This window comes from Natator depressus, chromosome 7 (assembly GCF_965152275.1).
Source record: "Natator depressus isolate rNatDep1 chromosome 7, rNatDep2.hap1, whole genome shotgun sequence".
Lineage (NCBI taxonomy): Eukaryota > Metazoa > Chordata > Testudines > Cheloniidae > Natator > Natator depressus.
In genome coordinates, this window is record NC_134240.1 from 52,161,635 (window position 1) to 52,187,631 (window position 25,997).

The window sequence follows — 25,997 nt, forward strand, 5'->3', positions numbered from 1 at the left end:
CTCATGCTTCCCACACCCCAAGTGGCTCTCAGGGACAAAAAGGGTTTTCTTCCACATCAAACATGCATGTCTCCCCTTCACTAATCACTCTCTCTTCTAGTGCACATTTATTGTGCCAACTGTGAGTGAAAACCCCGAAGGTGTGTCCCCAACATGTTCACTTTCAACAGCAATGTCAAGGGAAGGGGAGAGATTTCTTGCCGTCATTTTGGCATGTAACGATTGAGCATTCTTTCTCCCACTGTCCTAGAGCATATGAGATGTTACCAAGGGGAAAAGGATGTCCCTGTAAATACACCGGGTGATTAACCAGAGGAAGTTCTTCCAACGACTCCAAAGCAGAACCCCTTCATAGAATCATAGAATATCAGGGTTGGAAGGGACCCCAGAAGGTCATCTAGTCCAACCCCCTGCTCGAAGCAGGACCAATTCCCAGTTAAATCATCCCAGCCAGGGCTTTGTCAAGCCTGACCTTAAAAACCTCTAAGGAAGGAGATTCTACCACCTCCCTAGGTAACGCATTCCAGTGTTTCACCATCTTCTTAGTGAAAAAGTTTTTCCTAATATCCAATCTAAACCTCCCCCATTGCAACTTGAGACCATTACTCCTCGTTCTGTCATCTGCTACCATTGAGAACAGTCTAGAGCCATCCTCTTTGGAACCCCCTTTCAGGTAGTTGAAAGCAGCTATCAAATCCCCCCTCATTCTTCTCTTCTGCAGACTAAACAATCCCAGCTCCCTCAGCCTCTCCTCATAAGTCATGTGCTCTAGACCCCTAATCATTTTTGTTGCCCTTCGCTGGACTCTCTCCAATTTATCCACATCCTTCTTGTAGTGTGGGGCCCAAAACTGGACACAGTACTCCAGATGAGGCCTCACCAGTGTCGAATAGAGGGGAACGATCACGTCCCTCGATCTGCTCGCTATGCCCCTACTTATACATCCCAAAATGCCATTGGCCTTCTTGGCAACAAGGGCACACTGCTGACTCATATCCAGCTTCTCGTCCACTGTCACCCCTAGGTCCTTTTCCGCAGAACTGCTGCCTAGCCATTCGGTCCCTAGTCTGTAGTGGTGCATTGGATTCTTCCATCCTAAGTGTAGGACCCTGCACTTATCCTTATTGAACCTCATCAGATTTCTTTTGGCCCAATCCTCCAATTTGTCTAGGTCCTTCTGTATCCTATCCCTCCCCTCCAGCGTATCTACCACTCCTCCCAGTTTAGTATCATCCGCAAATTTGCTGAGAGTGCAATCCACACCATCCTCCAGATCATTTATGAAGATATTGAACAAAACCGGCCCCAGGACCGACCCCTGGGGCACTCCACTTGACACCGGCTGCCAACTAGACATGGAGCCATTGATCACTACCCGTTGAGCCCGACAATCTAGCCAGCTTTCTACCCACCTTATAGTGCATTCATCCAGCCCATACTTCCTTAACTTGCTGACAAGGATACTGTGGGAGACCGTGTCAAAAGCTTTGCTAAAGTCAAGAAACAATACATCCACTGCTTTCACTTCATCCACAGAACCAGTAATCTCATCATAAAAGGCGATTAGATTAGTCAGGCATGACCTTCCCTTGGTGAATCCATGCTGACTGTTCCTGATCACTTTCCTCTCATGTAAGTGCTTCAGGATTGATTCTTTGAGGACCTGCTCCATGATTTTTCCAGGGACTGAGGTGAGGCTGACTGGCCTGTAGTTCCCAGGATCCTCCTCCTTCCCTTTTTTAAAGATTGGCACTACATTAGCCTTTTTCCAGTCATCCGGGACTTCCCCCGTTCGCCACGAGTTTTCAAAGATAATGGCCAAGGGCTCTGCAATCACAGCCGCCAATTCCTTCAGCACTCTCGGATGCAACTCGTCCGGCCCCATGGACTTGTGCACGTCCAGCTTTTCTAAATAGTCCCTAACCACCTCTATCTCCACAGAGGGCTGGCCATCTCTTCCCCATTCTGTGATGCCCAGCGCAGCAGTCTGGGAGCTGACCTTGTTAGTGAAAACAGAGGCAAAAAAAGCATTGAGTACATTAGCTTTTTCCACATCCTCTGTCACTAGGTTGCCTCCCTCATTCAGTAAGGGGCCCACACTTTCCTTGGCTTTCTTCTTGTTGCCAACATACCTGAAGAAACCCTTCTTGTTACTCTTGACATCTCTTGCTAGCTGCAGCTCCAGGTGCAATTTGGCCCTCCTGATATCTTTCCTACATGCCCGAGCAATATTTTTATACTCTTCCCTGGTCATATGTCCAACCTTCCACTTCTTGTAAGCTTCTTTTTTATGTTTAAGATCCGCTAGGATTTCACCATTAAGCCAAGCTGGTCGCGTGCCATGTTTACTATTCTTTCGACTCATCGGGATGGTTTGTCCCTGTAACCTCAACAGGGATTCCTTGAAATACAGCCAGCTCTCCTGGACTCCCTTCCCCTTCATGTTAGTCCCCCAGGGGATCCTGGCCATCTGTTCCCTGAGGGAGTCGAAGTCTGCTTTCCTGAAGTCCAGGGTCCGTATCCTGCTGCTTACCTTTCTTCCCTGCGTCAGGATCCTGAACTCAACCAACTCATGGTCACTGCCTCCCAGATTCCCATCTACTTTTGCTTCCCCCACTAATTCTACCCGGTTTGTGAGCAGCAGGTCAAGAAAAGCGCCCCCCCTAGTTGGCTCCCCTAGCACTTGCGCCAGGAAATTGTCCCCTACGCTTTCCAAAAACTTCCTGGATTGTCTATGCACCGCTGTATTGCTCTCCCAGCAGATATCAGGAAAATTAAAGTCACCCATGAGAATCAGGGCATGCGATCTAGTAGCTTCCGTGAGTTGCCGGAAGAAAGCCTCATCCACCTCATCCCCCTGGTCCGGTGGTCTATAGCAGACTCCCACCACTACATCACTCTTGTTGCACACACTTCTAAACTTAATCCAGAGACACTCAGGTTTTACCACAGTTTCGTACTGGAGCTCTGAGCAGTCATACTGCTCCCTTACATACAGTGCTACTCCCCCACCTTTTCTGCCCTGCCTGTCCTTCCTGAACAGTTTATAACCATCCATGACTGTACTCCAGTCATGTGAGTTATCCCACCAAGTTTCTGTTATTCCAATCACGTCATAGTTCCTTGACATCACCAGGACCTCCAGTTCTCCCTTGCCTACCCCAGCAACGACGACTGATCTCATGCAACACAACATCACAAGAAGAGACTGCGTCTTAAGCAGTTTCATCCTGTGGACCAGCCACCCCTCCCACAGATGGCTGTAGTGTCCCGTTATACGAAATTAGAGACAGAACTAAACTCACTTTAATGTAAGGGGTACTGTTACAACCCCTTGATTTGTATCAGTGGTATTTATTTCATCCTCTTGAGTGCAGGATGCTCTCAGACACAAATGTGAGAAGCAGGAACACACCTCTCCACAGGAACAGTGGTCACCTGAGAAGCCCAGCCCACACCACAACCCCAGCAGCTGGGAAGAGGGAGGGCCCTGGGATTCCTAGCATAGCGTTGTAGTGTCCCTGCATCATGCTCAGAGGTTTCCCAAGGGGTTCTGGCTAATAGGTGTCTGATCAGTTGGAAGCCACTCTGGCTGCTGGAGAAGAGGAGGAGGAGGAGGAGATCTTTCCCTCACTGCTTCTTGCATCCTGGCCACTGCATATGGGGAGACAGTATCACATAGGTCCACTTTTAGTAGATTGCCTTGCAAGCATAATGAAAGCTTAGACTGCAGAAATTGCTGGCCTCTGTCCTACCATTCACACAGGAAAGTTTTCCACTCCTCAGTGGCAAGAAGAACATCCAAGACCTCACACATGTATTCCTTAGACAAGCAATCCACTGAAGTCACACTTGGGTATGGGTTACAGGCCCATGCCCCATTACTCTTCTATCCAAGCTTGTGTTAAGATACCTGAGACACATTATCGTTATTGAACAGCCCATCCCAGAACCAGCTCCTCCCCCAGCCTCACCCCCACCCCAAGGAATTTCAGTGCTGGCTTTCATCACTCCAGTCTCCAGATAGCATTAAAGCCTTCACGAGCTAACCTAAGAACTTTGGGATGATCAGAAGTCTGACTGCATTTAAACGATTCGACAGTTGTACTGTTCCTAACCTGAGTCAGCTGCTTAGTGATTAACTGTTTTAAATTAAATTTTAATTTTAATTTAAAATTTAATTACCTGAATAGCTCTTTCTGCCCGTGCAGACTACTATAAAGCCACAAGATTCATTGCACCCCATTCTATAGAGTAACACACAACACAAAAACAACATTAGGACTGGCTGAGAAGAGGGCCAGAATCCTGGAGGTGCAAGGGTAGCATAAAGCTACATTTGGCTTTCCCCTACCACTTCTTCCTGAGGATCCACCTCAGAACTGGGGCCCAGGAGTCCCTGTCATAAGAGACACTGAGCAGTCAGAGCTGGGCAGCACCGTGGAGGATCTACAGTTCTCAGTGTAGCTGGAACAATCCACCTCTCCCCACATTACACACACACAGCCTGAAGACAGCCAACCCAACCCAAAATCCTATTACACTAGCCACACCCATCGTTTCCTTGTTTCTGAGTGTAACTAGTTTCTGAGTGTAAAAACCCTCCTCATACCTAACCTAGACCTCTACTTAAATTTCATATCATGGCTGCAGGTTCTTCTTCCTGCACATGGAAAAGGTCCCAGCCCAGATTTTGGTGGGTATTTGCACATTGTGATCAGGTCACCTCACAGGGAGCAGGGTGAATGTAGCACTAACCCCTGCAGGTTTGTTTCCATGCTTATTCGAGCTGAGCAGCTCAGCACACAAAAAAGGATCTTTTTTTTCCAAATATGTCTCGTAACTAGCTTTTACTCGCCCCCATTGAGCTGCTCTTCTCTTCCTGTTATCCAGCTGTTTACTAGGGATCAGGGGCTAGATTCAGATCTGCTATAAGCAGGTGCAACTGCTCTGAAGTCAAGTGAGCAGCAGCTATTTACACCAATGATAATTTCACACTGTTTACATGGATTTTAATGGGACTATTTGTTCCCTTGAGTTGGGTAAACAAGATTTGGCCCCAGGTCTGACTTTGAACAATAAAATCCAAGTTGTAACCCCTAAAAATTAACAGTTTACAGAAAAGATCTGAATGAACCACTTAGTGGGCTTGGAGGACTGTGTTTAAACTTTATACAGGTATCTGATTACAGAAAACTCAGACCTTATTTTGCTTTGAATCCTAGTCTCCCTATCGTTTTAAACTTAATTAATAGACTGTGTGTCAGACTGAATTCATTGCTCCTGAATTTCACTTCTCCTTCATTCAACAATTGCTTAATTAACAATGTGCATAATCTACAATCGCATAGATCTTAATAGATTTCAGAGTAGCAGCCATGTTAGTCTGTATTTGCAAAAAGAAAAGGAGCATTTGTGGCACCTTAGAGTTAGTCTCTAAGGTGCCACAAATAGATCTTAATACACACCTAAAACTGGGCTGCCACATGGCTGCTTTTTCATTCAGGGAAAAAAGGATGGCACACCAACATGTATTCCTATAAATTCAATTGCTTTGGGAAATTTTCACAGACAGCTCCAAAGTTACATGCAGACACATAGTGTGGAGCGATTTTTTTTGCTATGACTCATTGTAGAGCCAAATCCCCCTCTGCCTCTATTTTGTGTCAGTCAATCCTTTTTAAGATCAGCACAACCAATTGGCAGGGAACACCAAAAAATGAGATTCAAAACACAGGCTTGTGGAGCAATCCCACACAAATCTGTTCTTGGCACGATGAGCAGCTCCGTCAGGTCGATCTGCATAAAATGGCAACATAAAGGAATAGAAGTCTACCCCTCCCATGTTAGGAGATGATTAAATGCAGGCTGTTACACATATGCACTTTACAGATAAAGTGGGTCTAACTGTACTTCTCCTTCATTCAACAGTTGCTTAATTCCCTTTCCCAGATCCACTAATCTCACAGGAGTTTAAACTAGGAACAAACCAGCCACAGGACAGCCAACAAAGCCATAAACCTGTAGCATGTCAGTCAGCAGCATGGAGAGGATTTGTGATAAGATCCATCACAACAATCCACAGTACATCATTAAAAGAGTACAGTAAACAGGACTTGGCCCCATAACGTTACTCACGTGAGTAAATCAAGAAGGATTTGATCTACTATATATTACACATGTCCATACAAAATAGTTTATTTGTAATAAGAACTCGAAAAAGTTACCTTATTCCCCTCAAGCCCTACAACCTTAAGTTCTTTTGAAAACAAATCCATACTCAGCAGTGTCTGCGAGGCATCCCCTTTCAAAGGACAGTTACATTCACATGACAGTGTCAGAGAGAGTGCTTGAGAAATCCTCTTGCTCTGCTCCAACATCCTAACAATGGTCCAGCTGATTTAGAATCATAGAAGATGAGGATTGGAAGAGTTCTCAGGAGGTCATCCAGTCCAACCCCCTGCTACTACTAATGCAGCCCAATATGCCGTTAGCCTTCTTGGCAACGAGGACACACTGTTGATGCATATCCAGCCTGATTTAGTTGGGGATTGGTCCTACTTTGAGCAAGGGGTTGGACTAGATGACCTCCTGAGGTCCCTTCCAACTCTGATATTCTATGATTCTTGTCCACTGTAATCTCCAGGTCCTTTTCTGCAGAACTGCCGCTTAACCAGTCTGTAGCAGTGCAAGGGATTCTTCCATCCGAAGTGCAGGACTTGTTGAATCTCATCAAATTTCTTTTGGCCCAATCTTCCAATTTGTCTAGGTCACTCTGGACCCTATCCCTACCCTCCAGCATATCTACCTCTCCCCACAGCATAGTGTCATCTGCAAACTTGTTGAGGGTGCAAGCCATCCTATCATCCAGATCATTAATAAAGATCTGGAACAAAACCGGCTCCAGGAGAGACCCCTGGGATACTTTGCTTGATACTGGAAGCCAACTAGACATCGAGCCGTTGATCACTATCCGTTGAGCCCGACAATCTAGCCAGCTTTCTATCCACCTTATAGTCCATTCATCCAATCCATACTTTTTTAACTTGCTGGCAAGAATACTGTGGGAGACCGTATCAAAAGCTTTCATAAAGTCAAGGTATATCACATCCACTAAGCCAGTTATCTCATCATAGAAGGCAATCAGGTTGGTCAGGCATGACTTGCCCTTGGTGAATCCATGTTGGCTGTTCCTGATCACCTTCCTCTCCTTCAAGTGCTTCAAAATGCATTCCTTTAGGACCTGCTCCATGATTTTTCCGGGGACTGAGGTGAGGCTGTCTGGTCTGTAGTTCCCCCGATTCTCCTTCCTCTCTTTTAAAAAGAATGGCACTATATTTGCCTTTTCCCAATCATCCGGGACCTCCCCGGATCGCCACAAGTTTTCAAAGATAATGGCCAATTGCTCTGCAATCACATGAGCCAACTCCCTCAGCACCTTTAGATGCATTGCATCCGGCCCTATGGACTTGTGTATGTCCAGTTTTTCTAAATAGTCCTTAATCTGTTCTTTCACCACTGAGGGCTGCTCACCTCCTCCCCATATTGTGCTGCCCAGTGCAGCAGTCTGGGAGTTGACCTTGTCTGTAAGGACCAAGGCAAAAAAAGCATTGAGTACTTCAGCTTTTTCCACATTATGTGTCACTCGGTTACCTCCCCCATTCAGTTAGGATTCTACACTTTCCCTGACCACCTTCTTCCTAACATACCTGTAGAAACCCTTCTTGTTACCCTTCACATCCCTTGCTAGCTACAACTCCAATTGTGCTTTGGGCTTCCTGATTACACCCCTGCATGCTCGAGCAATATTTTTATACTCCTCCCTAGTCATCTGTCCAAGTTTCCACTTCTTATAAACTTCCTTTTTGTGTTTAAGCTCACCGAAGATTTCTCTGTTAAGCCAAGCTGGTCATCTGCCATATTTGCTACTCTTTCCGCACATCGGGATGGTTTATTCCTGTGTCCTTGATAAGGCTTCTTTAAAACACAACCTGCTCTCCTGGACTCCTTTTCCCCTCCCAGGTGATCCTGCCCATCAGTTCCCTGAGGGAGTCAAAGTTTGCTTTTCTGAAGTCCAGGGTCCGTATTCTGCTGCTCTCCTTTCTTCCTTTTGTCTGGATCCTGAACTCGACCATCTCATGGTCACTTATGCCCAGGTAGCCGCCCACTTCTACTTCCCCTACAAATTCTTCCCTTTTTATGAGCAGCAGGTCAAGAGAAGCATGGCCCCTAGTTGGTTCCTCCAGCACTTGCACCAAGAAGTTGTCCCCAACACTCCAAAAACTTCCTGGATTGTCTGTGTACTGCTGTATTGCTCTCCCAGCAGATATCAGGGCGATTGAAGTCCCCCATGAGAACCAGGGCCTGTGATCTGGAAACTTCTGTTAGTTGTCAGAAGAAAGCCTCATCTCCCTCATTCTTCTGATCCAGTGGTCTATAGCAGATGCCCACCACGACATCACCTTTGTTGCTCTTGCCTCTAAACTTAACCCAAAAACTCTCAACAGGCTTTTCTCCAGTTTCATACTGGAGCTCTGAGCAATCATACTGTTCTCTTACATACAGTACAACTTCTCCAAGTTTAATCAAACTTGGCAGCAGGACAGGTTTGGGCTCAGAAGACATGTTTGAGCCTGAAGCAGTTTCAAACATAAGTAAAATTGGGGTGAGGGAGTGTTAAAAAGGAGATTAGAGGAGCAGTGGAAATAACATAGACTCTTCTTTGTCTCTCATCTAAAATAAAATAAGTCATCAAAGCCATTGTGCTGGGGTCAGTGAAAGCTGCGCTTTCCCCAACATCCAGAAAAGGATGCTCTAGTGGGTCAGACACTGAATTCAAGAGCCTTGGACACAGTTCCCAGCTCAGCCACAGACTTCTCTGGACCAGTCACTTAGTGACAGGAGGATTGTCTGACTACGTAGATTCCCTCCTCAGGCCCTATGCTATCAGCACTCCTAGCTAACTTCGAGACACCACTGACTTCCTGAGGAAACTACAATCCATCGGTGATCTTCCCGATAACACCATCCTGGCCACTATGGATGTAGAAGCCCTCTACACCAACATTCCACACAAAGATGGACTACAGGCCATCAGGAACACTATCCCCGATAATGTCACGGCTAACCTGGTGGCTGAACTTTGTCCTCACCCGTAACTATTTCACATCTGGGGACAAGGTATACCTTCAAATAAGCGGCACTGCTATGGGTACCCGCATGGCCCCACAGTATGCCAACATTTTTATGGCTGACTTAGAACAACGCTTCCTCAGCTCTCGTCCCCTAATGCCCCTACTCTACTTGCACTATACTGATGCCATCTTCATCATCTGGACCCATGGAAAAGAAGCCCTTGAGGAATTCCACCATGATTTCAACAATTTCCATCCTACCATCAACCTCAGCCTGGACCAGTCCACACAAGAGATCCACTTCCTGGACACTACAGTGCTAATAAGCGATGGTCACATAAACACCACCCTATACCGGAAACCTACTGACCGCTATTCCTGCCTACATGCCTCCAGCTTTCACCCAGACCACACCACATGATCCATTGTCTACAGCCAAGCTCTACGATACAACCGCATTTGCTCCAACCCCTCAGACAGAGACAAACACCTACAAGATCTCTATCAAGCATTCTTACAACTACAATACCCATCTGCCGAAGTAAAGAAACAGACTGACAGAGCCAGAAGAATATGCAGAAGTCACCTACTACAGGACAGGCCCAACAAAGAAAATAACAGAACGCCACTAGCCGTCACCTTCAGCCCCCAACTAAAACCTCTCCAACGCATCATCAAGGATCTACAATCTATCCTGAAGGATGACCCATCACTTTCACAAATCTTGGGAGACAGGCCAGTCCTTGCCTACAGACAGCCCCCCAACCTGAAGCAAATACTCACCAGCAACCACACACCACACAACAGAACCACTAACCCAGGAACCTATCCTTGCAACAAAGCCCGTTGCCAACTGTGTCCACATATCTATTCAGGGCACACTATCATAGGGGCTAATCACATCAGCCACACTATCAGAGGCTCATTCACCTGCACATCTACCAATGTGATATATGCCATCATGGCCAGCAATGCCCCTCTGCCATGTACATTGGTCAAAATGGACAGTCTCTACGTAAAAGAATAAATGGACACAAATCAGATGTCAAGAATTATAACATTCAAAAACCAATTAGAGAACACTTCAATCTCTCTGGTCACTCGATTACAGACCTAAAAGTGGCAATATAACAAAAAAACTTCAAAAACAGACTCCAACGAGAGACTGCTGAATTTGAATTAATTTGCAAACTGGACACCATTAAATTAGGCTTGAATAGAGACTGGGAGTGGATGGGTCATTACACAAAGTAAACTATTTCCGCATGTTTATTCCACCCCACCCCACCCCCCGCCCCGTTCCTCACATGTTCTTGTCAACTGCTGGAAATGGCCCACCTTGATTACCACTACAAAAGGTTCCCCCCTCCCCCCCTGCTGGTAATAGCTCACCTTACCTGATCACTCTTGTTACAGTGTGTATGGTAACACCCATTGTTTCACATTCTCTGTGTATATAAAACCCCCCTACTGTATTTTCCACTGCATACATCCAATGAAGCGTGCTGTAGCTCATGAAAGCTTATGCTCAAATAAATTTGTTAGTTGCTAAGGTGCCACAAGTCCTTCTTTTGTTTTTTTTAGTATACCCTGTGCCTCTGCTTCCTAAATGCAAACCGGAGTTAACCCTGCCCTACCTCACAGGCATGTTGTTGTGAGGATAAATGCAGCTAATGAAGCATTCCAACACTGTACTTAGAGAGAATGGCAAGGCAAGAGGAAGTTTGTGCCTTTAGGTCTGATCCTATGAGCATTCCACCTGGGTAATGCTCATGGAAGGCAATGGGAGTGCTATGCCCAGAGGACTTCGCTCAAAAAGATGATCACAAAGGGGGGAAATGGAGTTAAGCTAACAGAAAACCATCATGACTCAGCCCCCCCAACGTCGGATGTATGTACAATCAAAGAACAAAGGGCCCAGATCCTACGTATGGGACAGTGGGGTCGAGTGACTATCAGTGGAAGATTTTCTACTGAATTTAAGGGGAGAAAGCATGAGCCTAAAAGTCTTCATGTGCCTAAGTATAAACAAAAAAGAGAGAAAGCTTTATGACATGAGGTCTTGGGGATGAATTTAAAACAGCAGAGATATGTGAGAAAACTGAACAGAGGGCTTCCAATGACCAGCATTTGTTTGACCAAAAGAAAAAATAAAACCCACAAGAGGGTTTTTCAGTCTACCCAGCGCTAGAAATCAGTCTTGCACACATGAGTCTGCATTTATTAATACCACTGTTAACCCACCCAGCTACAATACATTCATCAGCACTGACAAATGAGACTGATGAAGAGGAGTAAAAATCTAAAGTGGCAACTTAAACTTCTGCCTAAAATCTTTTTACCTCTGATTGTTGTAAGAAACACCAAGATTACTATAAAATGGGGTAATGGTGCTTGCCTCCTTTGTAAAGCACTTTGAGCTGTACCAATGAAAAGGTCTAAGTAAGAGCTAGGTATTCATTAGTACTGCAAATGAAATAAATTAGAGAGAGAAAAAAAATCTGTACTTTATCTTTGTGCATTTGACAGCACTTTGTCCAGAGGAAATGATGAAACTGAAACAGTCAGTCAGATTTGTTTGTGTGAGTCTTTCAGACACCACTAATGGGGACAAAAACGTTTTTTAAAAATAGGAAAAATGGGATTAAAAACCTCCCCAAAAAAGAGCAGGAAAGCTCAGGGGGAGTTAGCATGAATCAGAAGTTACAGTTCACATGCATCACAAGTTCTACTATCAGTTCACGTTCTGGAATGTTATTCACCCAGGGCTTATGCTAATTTTTAAACAATATGAATACACAATACAGGAGATAATGCTTTTGGCAGCAGCAGGAGCCCAAGCAGTTCCACTGCGGTGCTGGCACAGTACTGAACACTCCGTGGCTCCTATGAGGCATCTTATTTACTCAGCTAGGGTTGGAAGTTTGAGCTACTGGTCTTCAGATTGGCAGCCAGCACAGAGTCATCAACACACTGCCCAGGCACGGTTCTGGGCAGGATTGTGGGAAAGTTTTAAAGATTGTGTGTAAAATAAACCCACCACTCTTGCTCTCTCACACACACACTCACATTATTTGGATTGTGAGCTTTTTGGGGCAGGGACCATCTCATCGTTGACCAAGCTTGTGAGGCTCTCCAGTTAACTTGATGGCATTTCTCCTCCTGTCTGCCAGGCTGAACACTGCAGCTTACCATACTTCCAGGATATGTTGGAGACATCAGAGGGCAGAACAGATTTGGGACACAATGGAAAGCCAAAAAGGGGAAGGGAGGGGGACACCCAGAGCTGTGGGACAAATGCTTAGCCAGCAGGGGGAGTCAGGGAGAGGCACGAGGAGGTTTCATTCCTTCCTCCCTCCTAGTGTGCTGTGGCATCAATGCCTGCTTCATGGTGGGGGAGGGGGCAACAATGCATCAGCCCTTCCATTCCAGTCTAGTGAGAAAGAAAGGTACATTTCACAGGGGAGGCACCAGAGAGAGACACAGAGCCCCTGGCATGCTGGGGAGGAGGGACTGGGGGGTGGAACAGACCCCTTGTGATGTGGCAGAGGGGGGAATGGAGGGGAAGAACAAAGGACTTTGGCATGAGGGAGCAGCCCAGCAATACAGGGGGCTGGGGGTACACACAAGGAGCTTGTGGGGGAAGAGAGGGATGGAAGGACCTGCTGGTGTGTGCAAGGACCTCGCCCTAGTTCTAGGTATATGCAGGTGCTCTAGACTAGAGAATGTAGGCAGAGAAACCATTGTGACTTAAACACCTAAAAATCTGGAGATCAATGAGTCTGTCAAAACTTTTCCTACACCAAATCCCCAGTATCCAGCCAGTTTCTCTAAAGGGGAGCTTAGAATGGGCACATGGAGAGGCTCTTAGCAGCTTTTGCAAAACAGAATATTCTTCACACTGGGCAACATGGCCAGAGGGCAGCAGGAGGCTGATCCATGGGAGGATGATCAAAGCCTTATTCCCTGTGGACTGAGGAGAGGTTACTACAGGCTAATTAGAGCACCTGGCGCCAATTAAGGCCCAGCCAGAGACCTAATTAAAATAACCCTGTTTCAGTCAGACAGGAAAAGGGAAAGTTTGGAGGAGTACTGCTGTTGAGGAGAGGATCAGAGTACCAGGGGAAGGGAAGCCCTGCTCAAGCAGAGCAGAAGGACTCCCCAGGAGCAGAGGACCAAGAGAAATCCTGCCCAAAGGGAGAGAGGGCAGGAAGCCCAAGAATAGGTGCTGGGGCTGAGACAGAGGTGCCTCTCCCCACTGTGCCACAGCCCTAGAGCTGGGGGAGTTAAGTGCGCAGTCCTTGGTGGCCTTCTGCATGGCCCCACAGGCATGCACCTTAGAGGGAACTTAGGCCCTGACCCATCACACGAAGGAAAAGTGCGGGACCCATCATAATAGCGTCAACCATTTGCCACAATGTGTAAAAGCAGTGCTAGTAAATTTATCTCTCAGCGCTGGAGAGCTACTGAAATGCTGCCCTTCGAGCAGACTGTAAAACCTAAAGTACAGCAGCATTAACGACAACTGGTTCTCTCAGTCTACAATCAGAGATTAGTTACTGACATTACAAAGGAGTTGGCATAGGAGATCTAAAATACTGGCACACAAGAGTCTCAGTCCGTGAGCCACTTAGAATTGCCGGTCTAATTTTCCTTTTAAGAACAAAGTTTTAATACATTTCTGCTATTGAAGATGCTTGTGTAATTGTTCAATAACCCAGTACCCAAAAGGCTAGCTACTCCAGTGAGTAATGCTACATGCCAGGCAGGGGAAGCGAGTCCTTGTGAAAAAGCTTTAATGAAATATTCCAAGGTGGCAAGACAGACATGGAAGACAAATCTTTTAGTTACAGTACTGAACTGAAAGTGCGGAGTTCAGTTCCTGGCTTTGCCACAGGCCTTCTGTGCAACTTAACCGATCAGTGCCTCGGTTTCCCCATTGTAAAAAGGGGGTAATACTTCCTACTTCACAGAGGGCTGGAGCCACATTAATGTGTACATGGCTCTCAGATACTTTGGTGATAAGTGTAGCTCCATTGGTGATATCACTAGTGTAGACAGGACCCTGCCGATTTTACCACCATATTATCCAGCCCTGCACAGAGCAAGTCTTAAAATCACATTTTCCTCTGTCGCCTTCCTGCACCTCCCAAAATATCAACTGCTGGCTAGGAGATTTAGTTCTCTAACGCAAGTACATTTTCCAAGCCCTGAATGGTGGCATTATCAGGCTTCAGAATCAACAACCCACTCAGATGAAAAAAGGCAGATTGCTCTTCATGAAGAGCTTTTTTTTTGTTAGTTGTTTTTTTGCATTTTCAGTAACATTTCCAGTTTTGGAAAGTGTTCACAACTTTACCTGAAAAGGAAAGTTATACTATGCCCCTTACAAATGATTAGCCATTTTCAATGCTACTCTTTTTATTTGGATCTTAAAACTTTAAAAAGTTATTTTCAAAAACAGACTAAAACAAAAGGTAGTTTGAAGGTATACATTGTCCCCAAATGTAAAATAGTTATGGGTAAGGACAAAGTCACAAAGTTCAGCCACCAGGATAGCCGTGACATCATCAGGGATAGTGCTCTTGACGGCTTGTAGTCCATCTTTGTGTGGATTATCATACACATTGTAAGGAGAGTGATCACTTTAGATAAGCTATTACCAGCAGGAGAGTGGGGTGGGGGGAGAGAAAACCTTTTGTAGTGGTAAACACCCATTTTTTCATGCTTTGTGTGTATAAAAAGATCTTCTATACTTTCCACAGTATGCATCCGATGAAGTGAGCTGTAGCTCACGAAAGCTTATGCTCAAATAAATTGGTTAGTCTCTAAGGTGCCACAAGTACTCCTTTTCTTTTTACTTTGCTAAGTTTCCTTCATTGTTAGAGTAGAGAATCAATGCATAAAAGGAAGGGAATTTAGCTCCCTCCTGCTAAAGGATTGTTGGAGTCAGACTTGGCAACTCTGGCTTGGAGATAACACAGGGGTGGATTCCAATAGCTCCAGGACAAATCTGGCATGTGAGAGACGGAACACATTCCCACCTGGGCAAAGGAGCAGAACTCCCAGAGCCTTTTCCTGTGGAATTAGGGGCTTTCCAGTCATTGCAATAGGTGGGGTGGTGAGAGGAGAGGTCTGCAGACCAGACTGTTGCCCAGATCTTTTCTCCCCCAGCAGCAGCCAGGGACCATTCCACGAACAATCCCAGAGCATGAAGCACCACACCCTGCAGCCCCCCCTTACAGCCCCCTGCAGCACCCCAACACCCCTGTCTGCACACACCCCCAAGTACCCACAGGGGCAGCCTTCCCAAGGCTCCCTCTCTGCAACAGCACCCCTCATACCCACAGCCCCCCAACACCCCCTCTCTGCTCCAATCCTCCAAGTACCCACAGGGGCCCTTCTCTACACCAGCCCCCCCACAGCACCAATCCCCCAAGTACAAGGGAAGCTCCCCGATGCCCCCTCTCTGCACCAGCCCCCAAACCCCTCTCTTGCACCACCCACCCGCACACCCACAGCCCCCCAACACCCCTCTCTGTACCTCACTCCGGGCAGCCCCCTCTGCCCCACCCCACACACCTGCCCCTTCAGCCCAGGGACCGGGAGGGTGGCGGGCCGAGCGGGTCCCTACCCGGGAGATGGTGAGCGGCTGCTCGAAGTCCTTGCCCCCCACCAGGCGGAAGCCCCAGGGCCCCGGGCCCTGCAGGGCGACACGGTGGCTGCTCATTCCGGCGGCGGCGGCGGCGGCGGCTGCTCCTGCTCCTGCTCGGGCCGAGTCCGGACTCTGCTCCACGGGAACCGGCCGCCCCGCCTCTGGGCGGGCTCACGCCCCGCCCGGCCCCCGGCGCCGGGGAGAAGGGCGCTGCCTGCTGCCGGGGGTGGCCCCAGCCGGTGCCTGGGCCCCGTCGCTGGGGCAGCTGAGCGCTGAGAGCCCAGCCCGTGCTGCACAGCGCCGAGCACAGCGGGCCCGCCCCAGGCTGCGCTAAACGCACCAGTCAGGTGGTCCCGAAATCATGAGATCTGAAAGGAATAATCATGGGTGGGCTTGGCCTGCTGGCTTTTGTCAGTCTTTAGATTTCACAGCTTAAAGCAATGACAGCTAGAAACTTTTTGTTTTTTTTAATGGAAGCCTGAGCTGTAGCTTTAAGAGAGATGCCAAATATCAAAAGACTTGCAATGAGGGTTGGCCACATTTACTGTGTGGAGGTGCTAATACAGGGGTGATCTGGCTATTACCAGGGATTGACTGTTTGAAAAAATATGTCAGTATATTTACTAGCCGCCTCTACAAATATGGTCATAAATGAGCAATGTTCAATACCACTAGTTTGACTAAAAGAGCAAAGTACATTTGGCAGTGCAGTGTCTTTCTTTCTATGAAAACAACAAGGAGTCCGGTGACACCTTAAAGACTAACAGATTTATTTGAGCATAAGCTTTCATGGGTAAAAACCTCACTTCTTCAGATACATGGAGGGAAAGTTACAGATGCAGCCATAAATATACTGACACAGTTCTCAAAATTCAGTCATTCCCCCTCCATAGTATAAACTTAGCAAGGTCACGGTACAGCCTGCTGCTCTGTTTCCATTATAGAGCTTAGGGATATAATCATTGTATAAAATTATACATTGTATTTCTGATGCTGCCCCATAAAATAAGTGGCATCCAATACAAATGTGCGTTTTACAGGAATTCTTTTAGTTTAACAGCCCTTGTGTAGAGTTAGCTGGAACTAGATCTAGCACAGGACGGTGGTAACTCTTCAATTTACCACAACATTTTATATATTATTACACTGTGTTACATCAAAAGCCTTGACTTTATTCAAGCCCTTCTTGTAAAAATTACCGGCCGTATCACCCAAAGGTGTAACTAGGTTGAAAAAATAGTGCTTTGCCGGTTTACATCACCTTATGATTTGATCCTGCATTTTTATTTCAAGCTCAGTGCTAGTACTGTATCAAGGTTCTGTCTTTTCTCAAAGCAAGGAATAAAAATGATTCTCGACAGGCACAATTTTCCATATATGTTTGCCCATAAATCTGGAGACTGTTGAAAGTCTAGACAACACAGTAGGGGCTCAATCCCATGGCACTTACTCATGCGAGCCCCAATGAGTTGTATAATTTGGCCTCTATTCTGAGTAGCATCTTCCACACACATTGTGCCCCCAGATATTTCACAGAGAGAGAGAAAAATTCAGAGGTGTAGGCCAAGGAGAAAAGAAACATTTTGCAGACGAGCGAAGAACATAGATCATCAGTCATTATTTCTATTGTGGCAGTGGTTTGGGACTCCAAAAGAAGGACTGGGGCCCTTATACTTCCAAAGGGATGCAGCTGAAGAGCAGAAACAGAGAGAAAAAAAGATAACCCACATTTCTTGTAATGGCATTCAATTCATACGAACAAGATGGCTTAGGTCTAAGCATTGAGACTGAATGAACTAGTGTACTGGATAATGCCTTGCTTTCTGTGTTGGCAGCACCATGTGGTGAGCTCTGATGGCAAAAATACAGGCTTGTTCTCAAAGTTGCGGGTGACACAGTGGGCACAGGGCACAGAACTCCCTCACTGCCTTATCCCCTAACAAATGGATACGCTGATGTAAAGACAAAAGCCTCTTGAGTAAGGAATGCAGGACTGAGCCCACAACTGGAGAAAGAGCCTCTCAGTCATCTTTTCCCTGCCTGCTCCATTGCTCTCCCTAGACTGAGACCAAATGTCGAGTCACACTTCCTTTCCCTTCCTGGCAAGTCATATTAACTAGTACTTGCCAGCATGCCATATCTATCAGCATTTTGCTGACGGCCCCCATCAGTCTCTGCAGCACTTGCGCTTACATTAAAAGAAAATATTTCTAGCCCTTATGGCTGTGAAGAAACCCTTTGGAATGTTCCCAGATTTGGACTGCCCCATCAGTCTGCAGCCAGACAGAAACAACAGATCTTAGAAATGTATGGAATGTCTTTAATTCATCTAATTCCTATATTAACTCTGAAACTGAATGATGTCAATGCTAAAGATGCCAGCGTAGCTCACCATATCTCAGGGGGTCATTCTACCAGCAGCACCATTTCTGAGATTGTGAGAGGAGCTGTGAGAGAAGAGAGGGAGCTTGAGTAGAGTACTACCCCTTACATAATCTATCACCTACTGGGGAGTGATTTACACAGAACATTGCTCATCTCTGGCCACTTAGGTGCAGCTCCACCAACTAAGGTGGGAGTTCTTTACAGGGCTCCATTATCCAGCCTCCTCAATGTATTGTCCAGAAAAAAGGGCAAATTGCTCAGATTTTATGTAACCCCATAACCATTCTGGGAAGGGAACAGGCTGGTAAGACCAGTGGTAGATCAAGCAATGGTGGGTGCACTTTTGGGGTGAGGTCAAGCATGGGCCTGGTGCACTTTAGAAAAGAAGCAACTGCTCACTGCAGGAGGGGAATTCCTTTCAACACATTACTTCAGTTATCTTTGGTTTCAGAGTAGCAGCTGTGTTAGTCTGTATCTGCAAAAAGAAAAGGAGGACTTGTGGCACCTTAGAGACTAACCAATTTATTTGAGCATAAGCTTTCGTGAGCTACAGCTCACTTCATCGGATGCAGTGAGCTGTAGCTCACGAAAGCTTATGCTCAAATAAATTGGTTAGTCTCTAAGGTGCCACAAGTACTCCTTTTCTTTTTGTCAGTTATCTTTATTACTTTTCTAAGAAACATCCACACATGGATCGAATGGACAAACAATGCAAACACCAATAAACTCCAGCTCAAGTACATTTCCAAGACTGGGATCAGCTGCGGTTGGGAATGCAGATTCATTCTACTTAAAGTTTGAGAAACTGAGCAGGATTACTTAGGTGCCGCTCATAGAAAATTAGCCCACAAGTTAAACTGTCCCAAGGCATAGGCCCCCTCTGTATTATCCGCAGCCCTGGGTGAATGCCCCATTTGATGGGTTACTTTTCTCCAGAGGTATGCATGCATCCAAGCTATTAATCCTCTCTGTATCAGATAGCAGCCGTTCTTTGTTCCAGTACATCATTAAACATCTCCTGGCAACGAAGAGAGCAACACTGACAAATTCCCTTTAATGTCTATCCAAATTTGCTGTGGACAAAGTCATTGAGAAGGCAGATTTGTGGGAATGCATTTTGGGAATCCATGGCATACAGCATACTTTGTCAATAGTCTGTAACTTTCTGCCACAGTTCAGTCACCTCTGAACTGCTGCTTGTCAGATTTCTCATGATTTCCTTCATTTCCTGTGCATAGCATTTTGGGGGTCATGTATGTTTGATTTGTGAAATGTTGGATACATATGGGATTTTCTAAGGAAAGAGCTTAAGGTTTGCTTCTACCTATTCACCAGGCTTTATTTTTGACTCTATAAGCACAAACAGAGCCTCCCTTGTGCTAAGGATTCTGGGTAGCATAATCCACCAGTCACTGCCTGTACAAAATCGTATCATTTGCAGTAAGACTAGAGGGTAGTAACACCACCAGGTGGAATGTCCCGAAGTGCTCAGCATTAGCCTAACTCTGCTCCTTCTGAAAGCTATGGTAAATCTCCCATTGACCTCTCTGGGAGCGGAGCTAGGAAAATCCCACCCACTGGGCCAATTCTCTGTCATGCTACAGCCCTTTGTAAACATACTGGATGGCGCAGCTGAGCATTCCCTGCAAGTATGGGGAGCTCTAGGTGCCATATGCTCCTAGACACGTATGGCTGGAAGGGACCTTGAGAGGTCATTACATCCAGCCTCCTGTGCAGAGGTGGCTCATGTACAGAGACTTACAAAAAGGGTGAGGTTTCAAAGCTCAGTGACCTAGGAGCTTAAGTGACCTAGGAGCTTAAGTCCCATTTTCAAAAATGATTGGGCCTTAGGACCCTAAATTCCATTGACTTTCATTGGGGCTCTTAAGTCAGTTTGAAAATCAGACTTGAGCTCCTGAGTCACTTAGGTGCTTTTGAAAATAATCCCCAAGGCTAAATGCAACATTGATTTGGTTATTGTATTTCCTGGCATTTCTAGCAGGTGCTCTGCCATGTCACTGAGGGTCTGGTTACACTGCGCATTAAGCCCGGGATCTGACTCAGCTTTGAGCCCAAGCCCCCTTCCAGCCACATACAAATCAGGCTGACTTGGGTCAGCAACCACTCAGGACTTGGGTCCTAAGACCCTGCTGTGGGGGATGGGTCCAAGCCCAAGCCCCGTTGGGACAGGGGTCCAAGCCCTATCATTTGGCAGCATGGCTGAAGCTCAAGCTGCTGACCTGAATCAGAAGGCCTGTGCAGTGTGGTGTGGACGTGTTAGCACAGCTTTGAGACCTGGGTCCAGCAATTGTAAGCCCAGGTTACAATTCAGTGTGGACATAGCCTAAGGTGACAAGTGAAAGGAAGACCTGTAAACATTATGGTGGCTAGATCACTGCAGCTTCCTGATTTCAGGTGAATGGTAGCATTAACATGTCCTTGGTGCACATGTGTCAGGTTTTCTGTTCCTGTTTGTCTAGTTAGTTGTGTAGCTTAATATACTACTGTACTGTTCCTGTTGTAAAATCCAGGCCATGTGGCACACAGGTGTTAGTCAGTACCACCCTCCCACCCCCCACAGAATTAAAATTTCAGTGCACTGCATCATGCTGTAAGTAACTCCCTTAAGCTGGCCACATATACTAACCCAGTCCAGACAGGCAGCATCACAACACACCCATCATCAGGAAGGCAATAATCCAATGAGCCCCTTTAGGCCGAAGAAATTGTGCATGAGCCCTATGTTGTGTCTGTCTTCCACGGGTCCTTTACCAGTCCTGGGTTCTCCTCTTGGCAGAATTTCCCTTTGCCACGAGGGACTGTTGTTAAACACTCTGCTTCTGCACATGCTAACATAGTTAATGTCCCTCCTCCATGTCACAGGGGACAAGGCGGTCTCAATCCCTGGGTCATAGCTTAGCAGAAGTTGTCCTAGAGGATTTGTCTAGCTCCTCATTAATTGACTACAGATGCTGGGTATGCTTCAGTTTCCTTGTTAATTTCAGTCTCTGACCAAACCCTTTCCTTTTCTTTCTCTGGAAGGTCAGCCTCCAGGAGGTTTCTCATGCCAGGCCAAGTGACAAGCAGGGAGATTAGTCACGTGAGCCTCATGAGCAGGCGCTACTGGGGGATAGAATGAGTCTCCAGTTCCTAGTCCCTTTACACAAGTCTGGTGCAGTTTCCAAGGAGTTTATATTGATGCAACAACAATCTGAGAAGGGTCACATGATTCAAGGCTGCTAGTTACTAAAAGATGTTTAAATATATACAGATCCACCTTGGTTATGTAGAGAATTACAAACCTTCACATCCCATACCAATGTAACCCACTGTGGCTGCAGTCACACAGATGCTGTGCTCTCCAGGTGCTGAACCTTTGACCTTAGCACTGAAGCCAGGCCAGCACCTGAAGAAGTCATTCTTTTAGCTGTGCATAATTAACAGGCTGTTACAGTCACTGGAGTTCCTATAAGGCCATATGATCACACACTAAGCCAGTGTATTATATAACCAGGCATTTTAGTAAAAAAATATTGGGTCCAAGTAGTGAAGCTCGGGTCAGAACTTTCCCAAAGTTCAGGGGTTTTAGCTGCAGATCTCCAGTCCTGGCCCATCATTAATAAAAAACACGTTTATATTGCTTTAAACAAATGCTCAACAATAATACACTAAGCAATATAAACTCTTAATACAAGATTGCAACAAGAATAAGCAGAGGGTGGCCTGTCTGCAGCCACATGCCAGGCAAGCAGGCAGGTATCCCATGTGAATTTTTGCAAAAAGGATATTGGCAAGTGAAAAAAGTCTGACCCTGACTCCCTCAACCCCCCCTCCCGAAAATCTTTGGTTGAGGGCATGGGATTGGGGTGAGGGCCATGGCGGCCTCCCTCACTTCCTATATACTAATGATTAACATGTGGAAGCGGAACAAGGTAAGCAAGATGACACAAAATCAAAGGGGCAAAATTAAAAGGCAAGTGCAATACCCCAGTTAATCAGCTGCCAGCTGGCTCTTCATGCTGTTGGCACAAGGGAAGGTCATCCATGCTCTGGCAGCTGCATTATGGCTACACATTCTAAGACAACCGCCACCTCTCACTTCAAGGGCAAGAGCCCCAGGCTGTTAAGTAGCTGGACATGTATTCCATATTTGTCCAACACTGATAGAGACTAGCTGGGCAAAGCATTAAACCAGGTATTCAGCCTTGTTTTCGTCAAGAACAACAACGTCAGAAGGAAGGATGGTACAGTGGATGTGGGACTCAGGAGACCATCCTGTGCAGCCGTGGGCAAGTCTCTTAGTCCAGCCCATGCCTCACCGGGGATGAAGGGGTCGTGAGGATAAACTCCATTGACGATTGGGCAGTGCTGAGGTACTACGGAGCTAAGGACCAAGTAAGTCAGCTGAGCAGTTTGAGTGCCTGGCACTTGGAAATGAAGCCACTAAATCTCCACATTATGATTTGTATTAACGCCTAGCGGCCCAAACAAGACCAAGCCCCGCTTTGTGCTGTGGTGCTAAAAGTCGTCAGCAGCCTGCACAGCCAAGGGCTAGTGGCTGCTTTTGCAAAGTAAGCTTTTTGCTCCTGCAGGTCAGAATCAGAGCAACCAGGACTAGGTTACCTCTAAAGTGGTGTCGGTCCCCTTTAGAGATGTAAATCTTGACCCCTAGTGGTTGTACCTATGACCTGCAATGCACGGTGTCACTCAGTGAGTAATGGCAAGGAGCCTAGGGGGATGTCTACACTGCAATTAGCCATCCACACAGCTGGCCCGTTAAAGGAGCTGTTTAATTGCTCCAGCCTGAGCTCTGACTGCTTCAGCAGGGACAGGAACGTTCCCTCTCCCCATGCGGCTGGCTCTCTGAGCCAGTGCCCACTGAAGGCAGAGGACGGATTTCTGTAAACTCCACCAGCCAGTTGACTGGAAGGAACCCTGCCCGCTATTCAGACTGGGTGCTGTCGAGAGGTTTTGGCCATCAAGGAGAGTTGCGCATGCACAGCTGTAGGCGGGAAGCAGCCCTGACAAGCTCTCAGATCTCACAGCCAGGCTGTTCTCTCTTTCAGAGTCCAGCATCATTGTGGTAACATATGGTTCAATCTTGTCCGGAACCTTTTCCAATACTGGGGCCTCACAGATTCAGCCACTGCAGGCTTGACCCGTGGGTGGCATGGGCGGCGAGTTCTATGGGCCCGTGGTGCCCAGGCACCAGGAATATTCCTGTCCCAGGGGCCCGGCTCCAGCAAAGTTTCCCACCTCACCCCCATGCTTCCCCTGGCCCCACCTGCTGCCCCCAGGTGATTTAAAACAGCCCAGGGGCTCCCGTTGCCACCCAGCAGCACAACGGGGCTGAGCGGCTTCCACCGTGCTCGTTCCACGTGGCTGCCGGCAGGCCCTTGCAGCCCGCGTGAGGGGGCTGTGCCGCTGCGCGCTGCCCCTGCCCCAAATGCCCCTGCCGCCAATGGGAAGCTGCAGGGGCGGTGCCTGGAGACAGCAGCGTGAGGAGACGCCCTGGCCTGCCCCGCCTAGGAGCCGCTGCCGGAGGGGGTACCCCAGGTAAGCATCGATCCCCACCATCCACTTACAGAGCCTGCACCCACACCCCTTCTGCAAACACACCCTTCGGCCCCCAAATTTCCTCCTGCACCCGCACCCCCTCTCGCCCCCCAAACTCCCTCCCAGAGCCTGCACACCCACCCTCTCCTGCACCCCTGCCCAGAGCCTGCACCCAGCACCCAAACTTGTTCCCAGAGCCTGCACTCCAGACCCCCTCCCCCACCCAAACTCCCTCCCAGAGCCCGACCTCTCACCCCTTCTGCACCCAAATTCCCTTCCAGAGCCTGCACCCTGCACCCAATCCCCTGCCCCAGCCCAGAGCCTGCACCCCAGAGCCCGTCCCCCACCAAACTCCCTCCCAGAGCCTGCATCTGCACCCCACTTGCCTGAACCCCAGACACCCTCCCCCACCCAAACTCCCTCCCAGAGCCTTAGGCAGGTGTGTGTGTGTGGAGTTTGCAGTGGGGGGGAGGGTTCTTGGTACCACCAAAATTTCTACAAACCTGCCGCCCCTGGGGTGGTTCTCTTCTTTTCTTTGGTCTGCAATTGTACATGTCTGGCAGGTGCCAGCGTGCATGCCATTAAAGCTGCATCTCTGCAAGTGACCAGTCTGGTGTTACTGCGACATCCTGCCCAGGGGCAGTGGGGTGACAGAACAGGTACTCAATTAAGATGCCAGGTTTTGTCATTGGTTTTCAAGTTTGTGCCTGAACTTTCTGGCAACTACTCAGTCTGTGTTACTTCTTCTTGGGCTTTTGATGAGAGCTGAGTGTCTTATCAGCACCCCCCTTAGCCACCTAGCACTCACCCATTGGTGCTCTGCTTCACATCTTGGCCAACAGAACTGTGTGGGAGCAGTGGGCATGGAACTCAGATTCTTCTGCTTCAAGAGGATAGGCCACTACCACTGAAGGAGAATCTCCATTAACTGCTAGAAGTGTAGCGCTTACGAGACACAGTTGAGCAGTTACAATTCTGTCCCGTAGAGGGAACTTCTGTTTAAACACATAAGCCAAACCATTAAAATGTCTGCTGAGAAGAGGTGGTCTAAAAGTGATTGGCAAGGGGCTATTTTTAAATAAGGTTTATGCCCTTTTATATTTCTTTATTGTATATTATGGAAGTCCTAAAAGGGGTCCTTCCTCCCCTCCCCCACAAAACAAGCTCAGCTTTGTTTCGTACTTTCAACATACCAAAAGGTGGAAAGTCTGGTCTTTCCTAGTTTTGCTGGAGGCTTTAGGGGGTGGGGTCTCCAACCTGTATAGAGAGCTGTTATCTCTTTAATGTGAGGGCAGGGGCTCCATCTTTAGCCAAGACATCATTTCCTCCAAATGTTCCGTAGCCACGGGAGTTAAAACAGGTGTGAAACAAAAAACAAAGTTTAAGCTAACTAACAGGCCCATCCCCTCTCAATTGCGTTCAGTCTCTTGGGATCACACAATTGCAGCAGTTCTCCAGTCTGCTGCAGCGTTCAACTGTAAAGATGACGAGAATTTTTAATGTAAAAAACAAGCAGAAAAAAAATAAAGAAACCCAACCCAAAGCCTTTCAGGCCTGCTTTATCCATCAATAAAGGGCACAAACCCAAGCATTTTCTGTCCTTTGCAGGTCACCTTTAAGGCCAGATCATTGGGTTACTGGTATCTTTGCCCACAGCTGGTTGCAGCAGAGAATCCGAGGCAGAGAAGTAAGCAGCAGTGTGCAGCTGACTGCTGTCAATCTGCTTTGGGGGAGTGGGGCTACCAAGTTTGGTAGGAGCAGTGCTGATTAAGGAGAAAACAAGACATGGTCATGGGGGCACGTTAGGCAGAGCCCAAGGGGCTGTCTGGGGGGGGAGAGTCTATGCTAAAGGACGAGGTGGGAGGGGCCCTGAAATGGACGGAGCTCTCCCCCTGTAGCCTTAATCCATGCACACCTCCGTATACTCTGCTCTTCAGTGGCTGGACTCTGTGATGCTTGGATCTAGTTTCAGCTCTGCTTTCTGTGGCCCAATGATTCCCCACATTGTGTCATTTGCTCTTTGGTAGAACCCCTCCTTGAGTCCCATGGGGATTTCTCCTTCAAACCTGATGATATGACAGAGCCCTTTATGCACATCTGTCCAGCATTTAAAACCCTTTGAGCTACTTAGGTGGTCATTTAGCAAGTGAGCCTTTGCCACTGGTGCTGCAGCTGGTGTTCTCAGCCTGGGGCTCTGATCTTGCAGCTGAATGTCCTGGGCAGACATCCGCCCACACTTGGGGTACATCTACACAGCCCAGGTGGGT

At 47.3% G+C, this 25,997-nt stretch overlaps 1 protein-coding gene across 3 annotated transcripts in view; it reads right to left on the reverse strand.

Annotated features, from left to right (window-relative positions):
* Positions 1–15,961, reverse strand: part of PDLIM1 (PDZ and LIM domain 1) — an 86,528-nt gene extending 70,567 nt beyond the window's left edge. The window contains exon 1 of one of the 3 annotated variants that reach the window (XM_074958428.1): positions 15,769–15,961. In XM_074958428.1, coding sequence (XP_074814529.1) covers positions 15,769–15,864 — 96 coding nt within the window. In that variant the 5' untranslated portion in view covers positions 15,865–15,961. Of the gene's footprint in view, positions 1–15,678 lie in introns of all 3 variants that reach the window. The other 2 variants (XM_074958426.1, XM_074958427.1) reach the window with 2 other exon arrangements.
* Between the last annotated feature and the right edge of the window lie 10,036 nt (positions 15,962–25,997).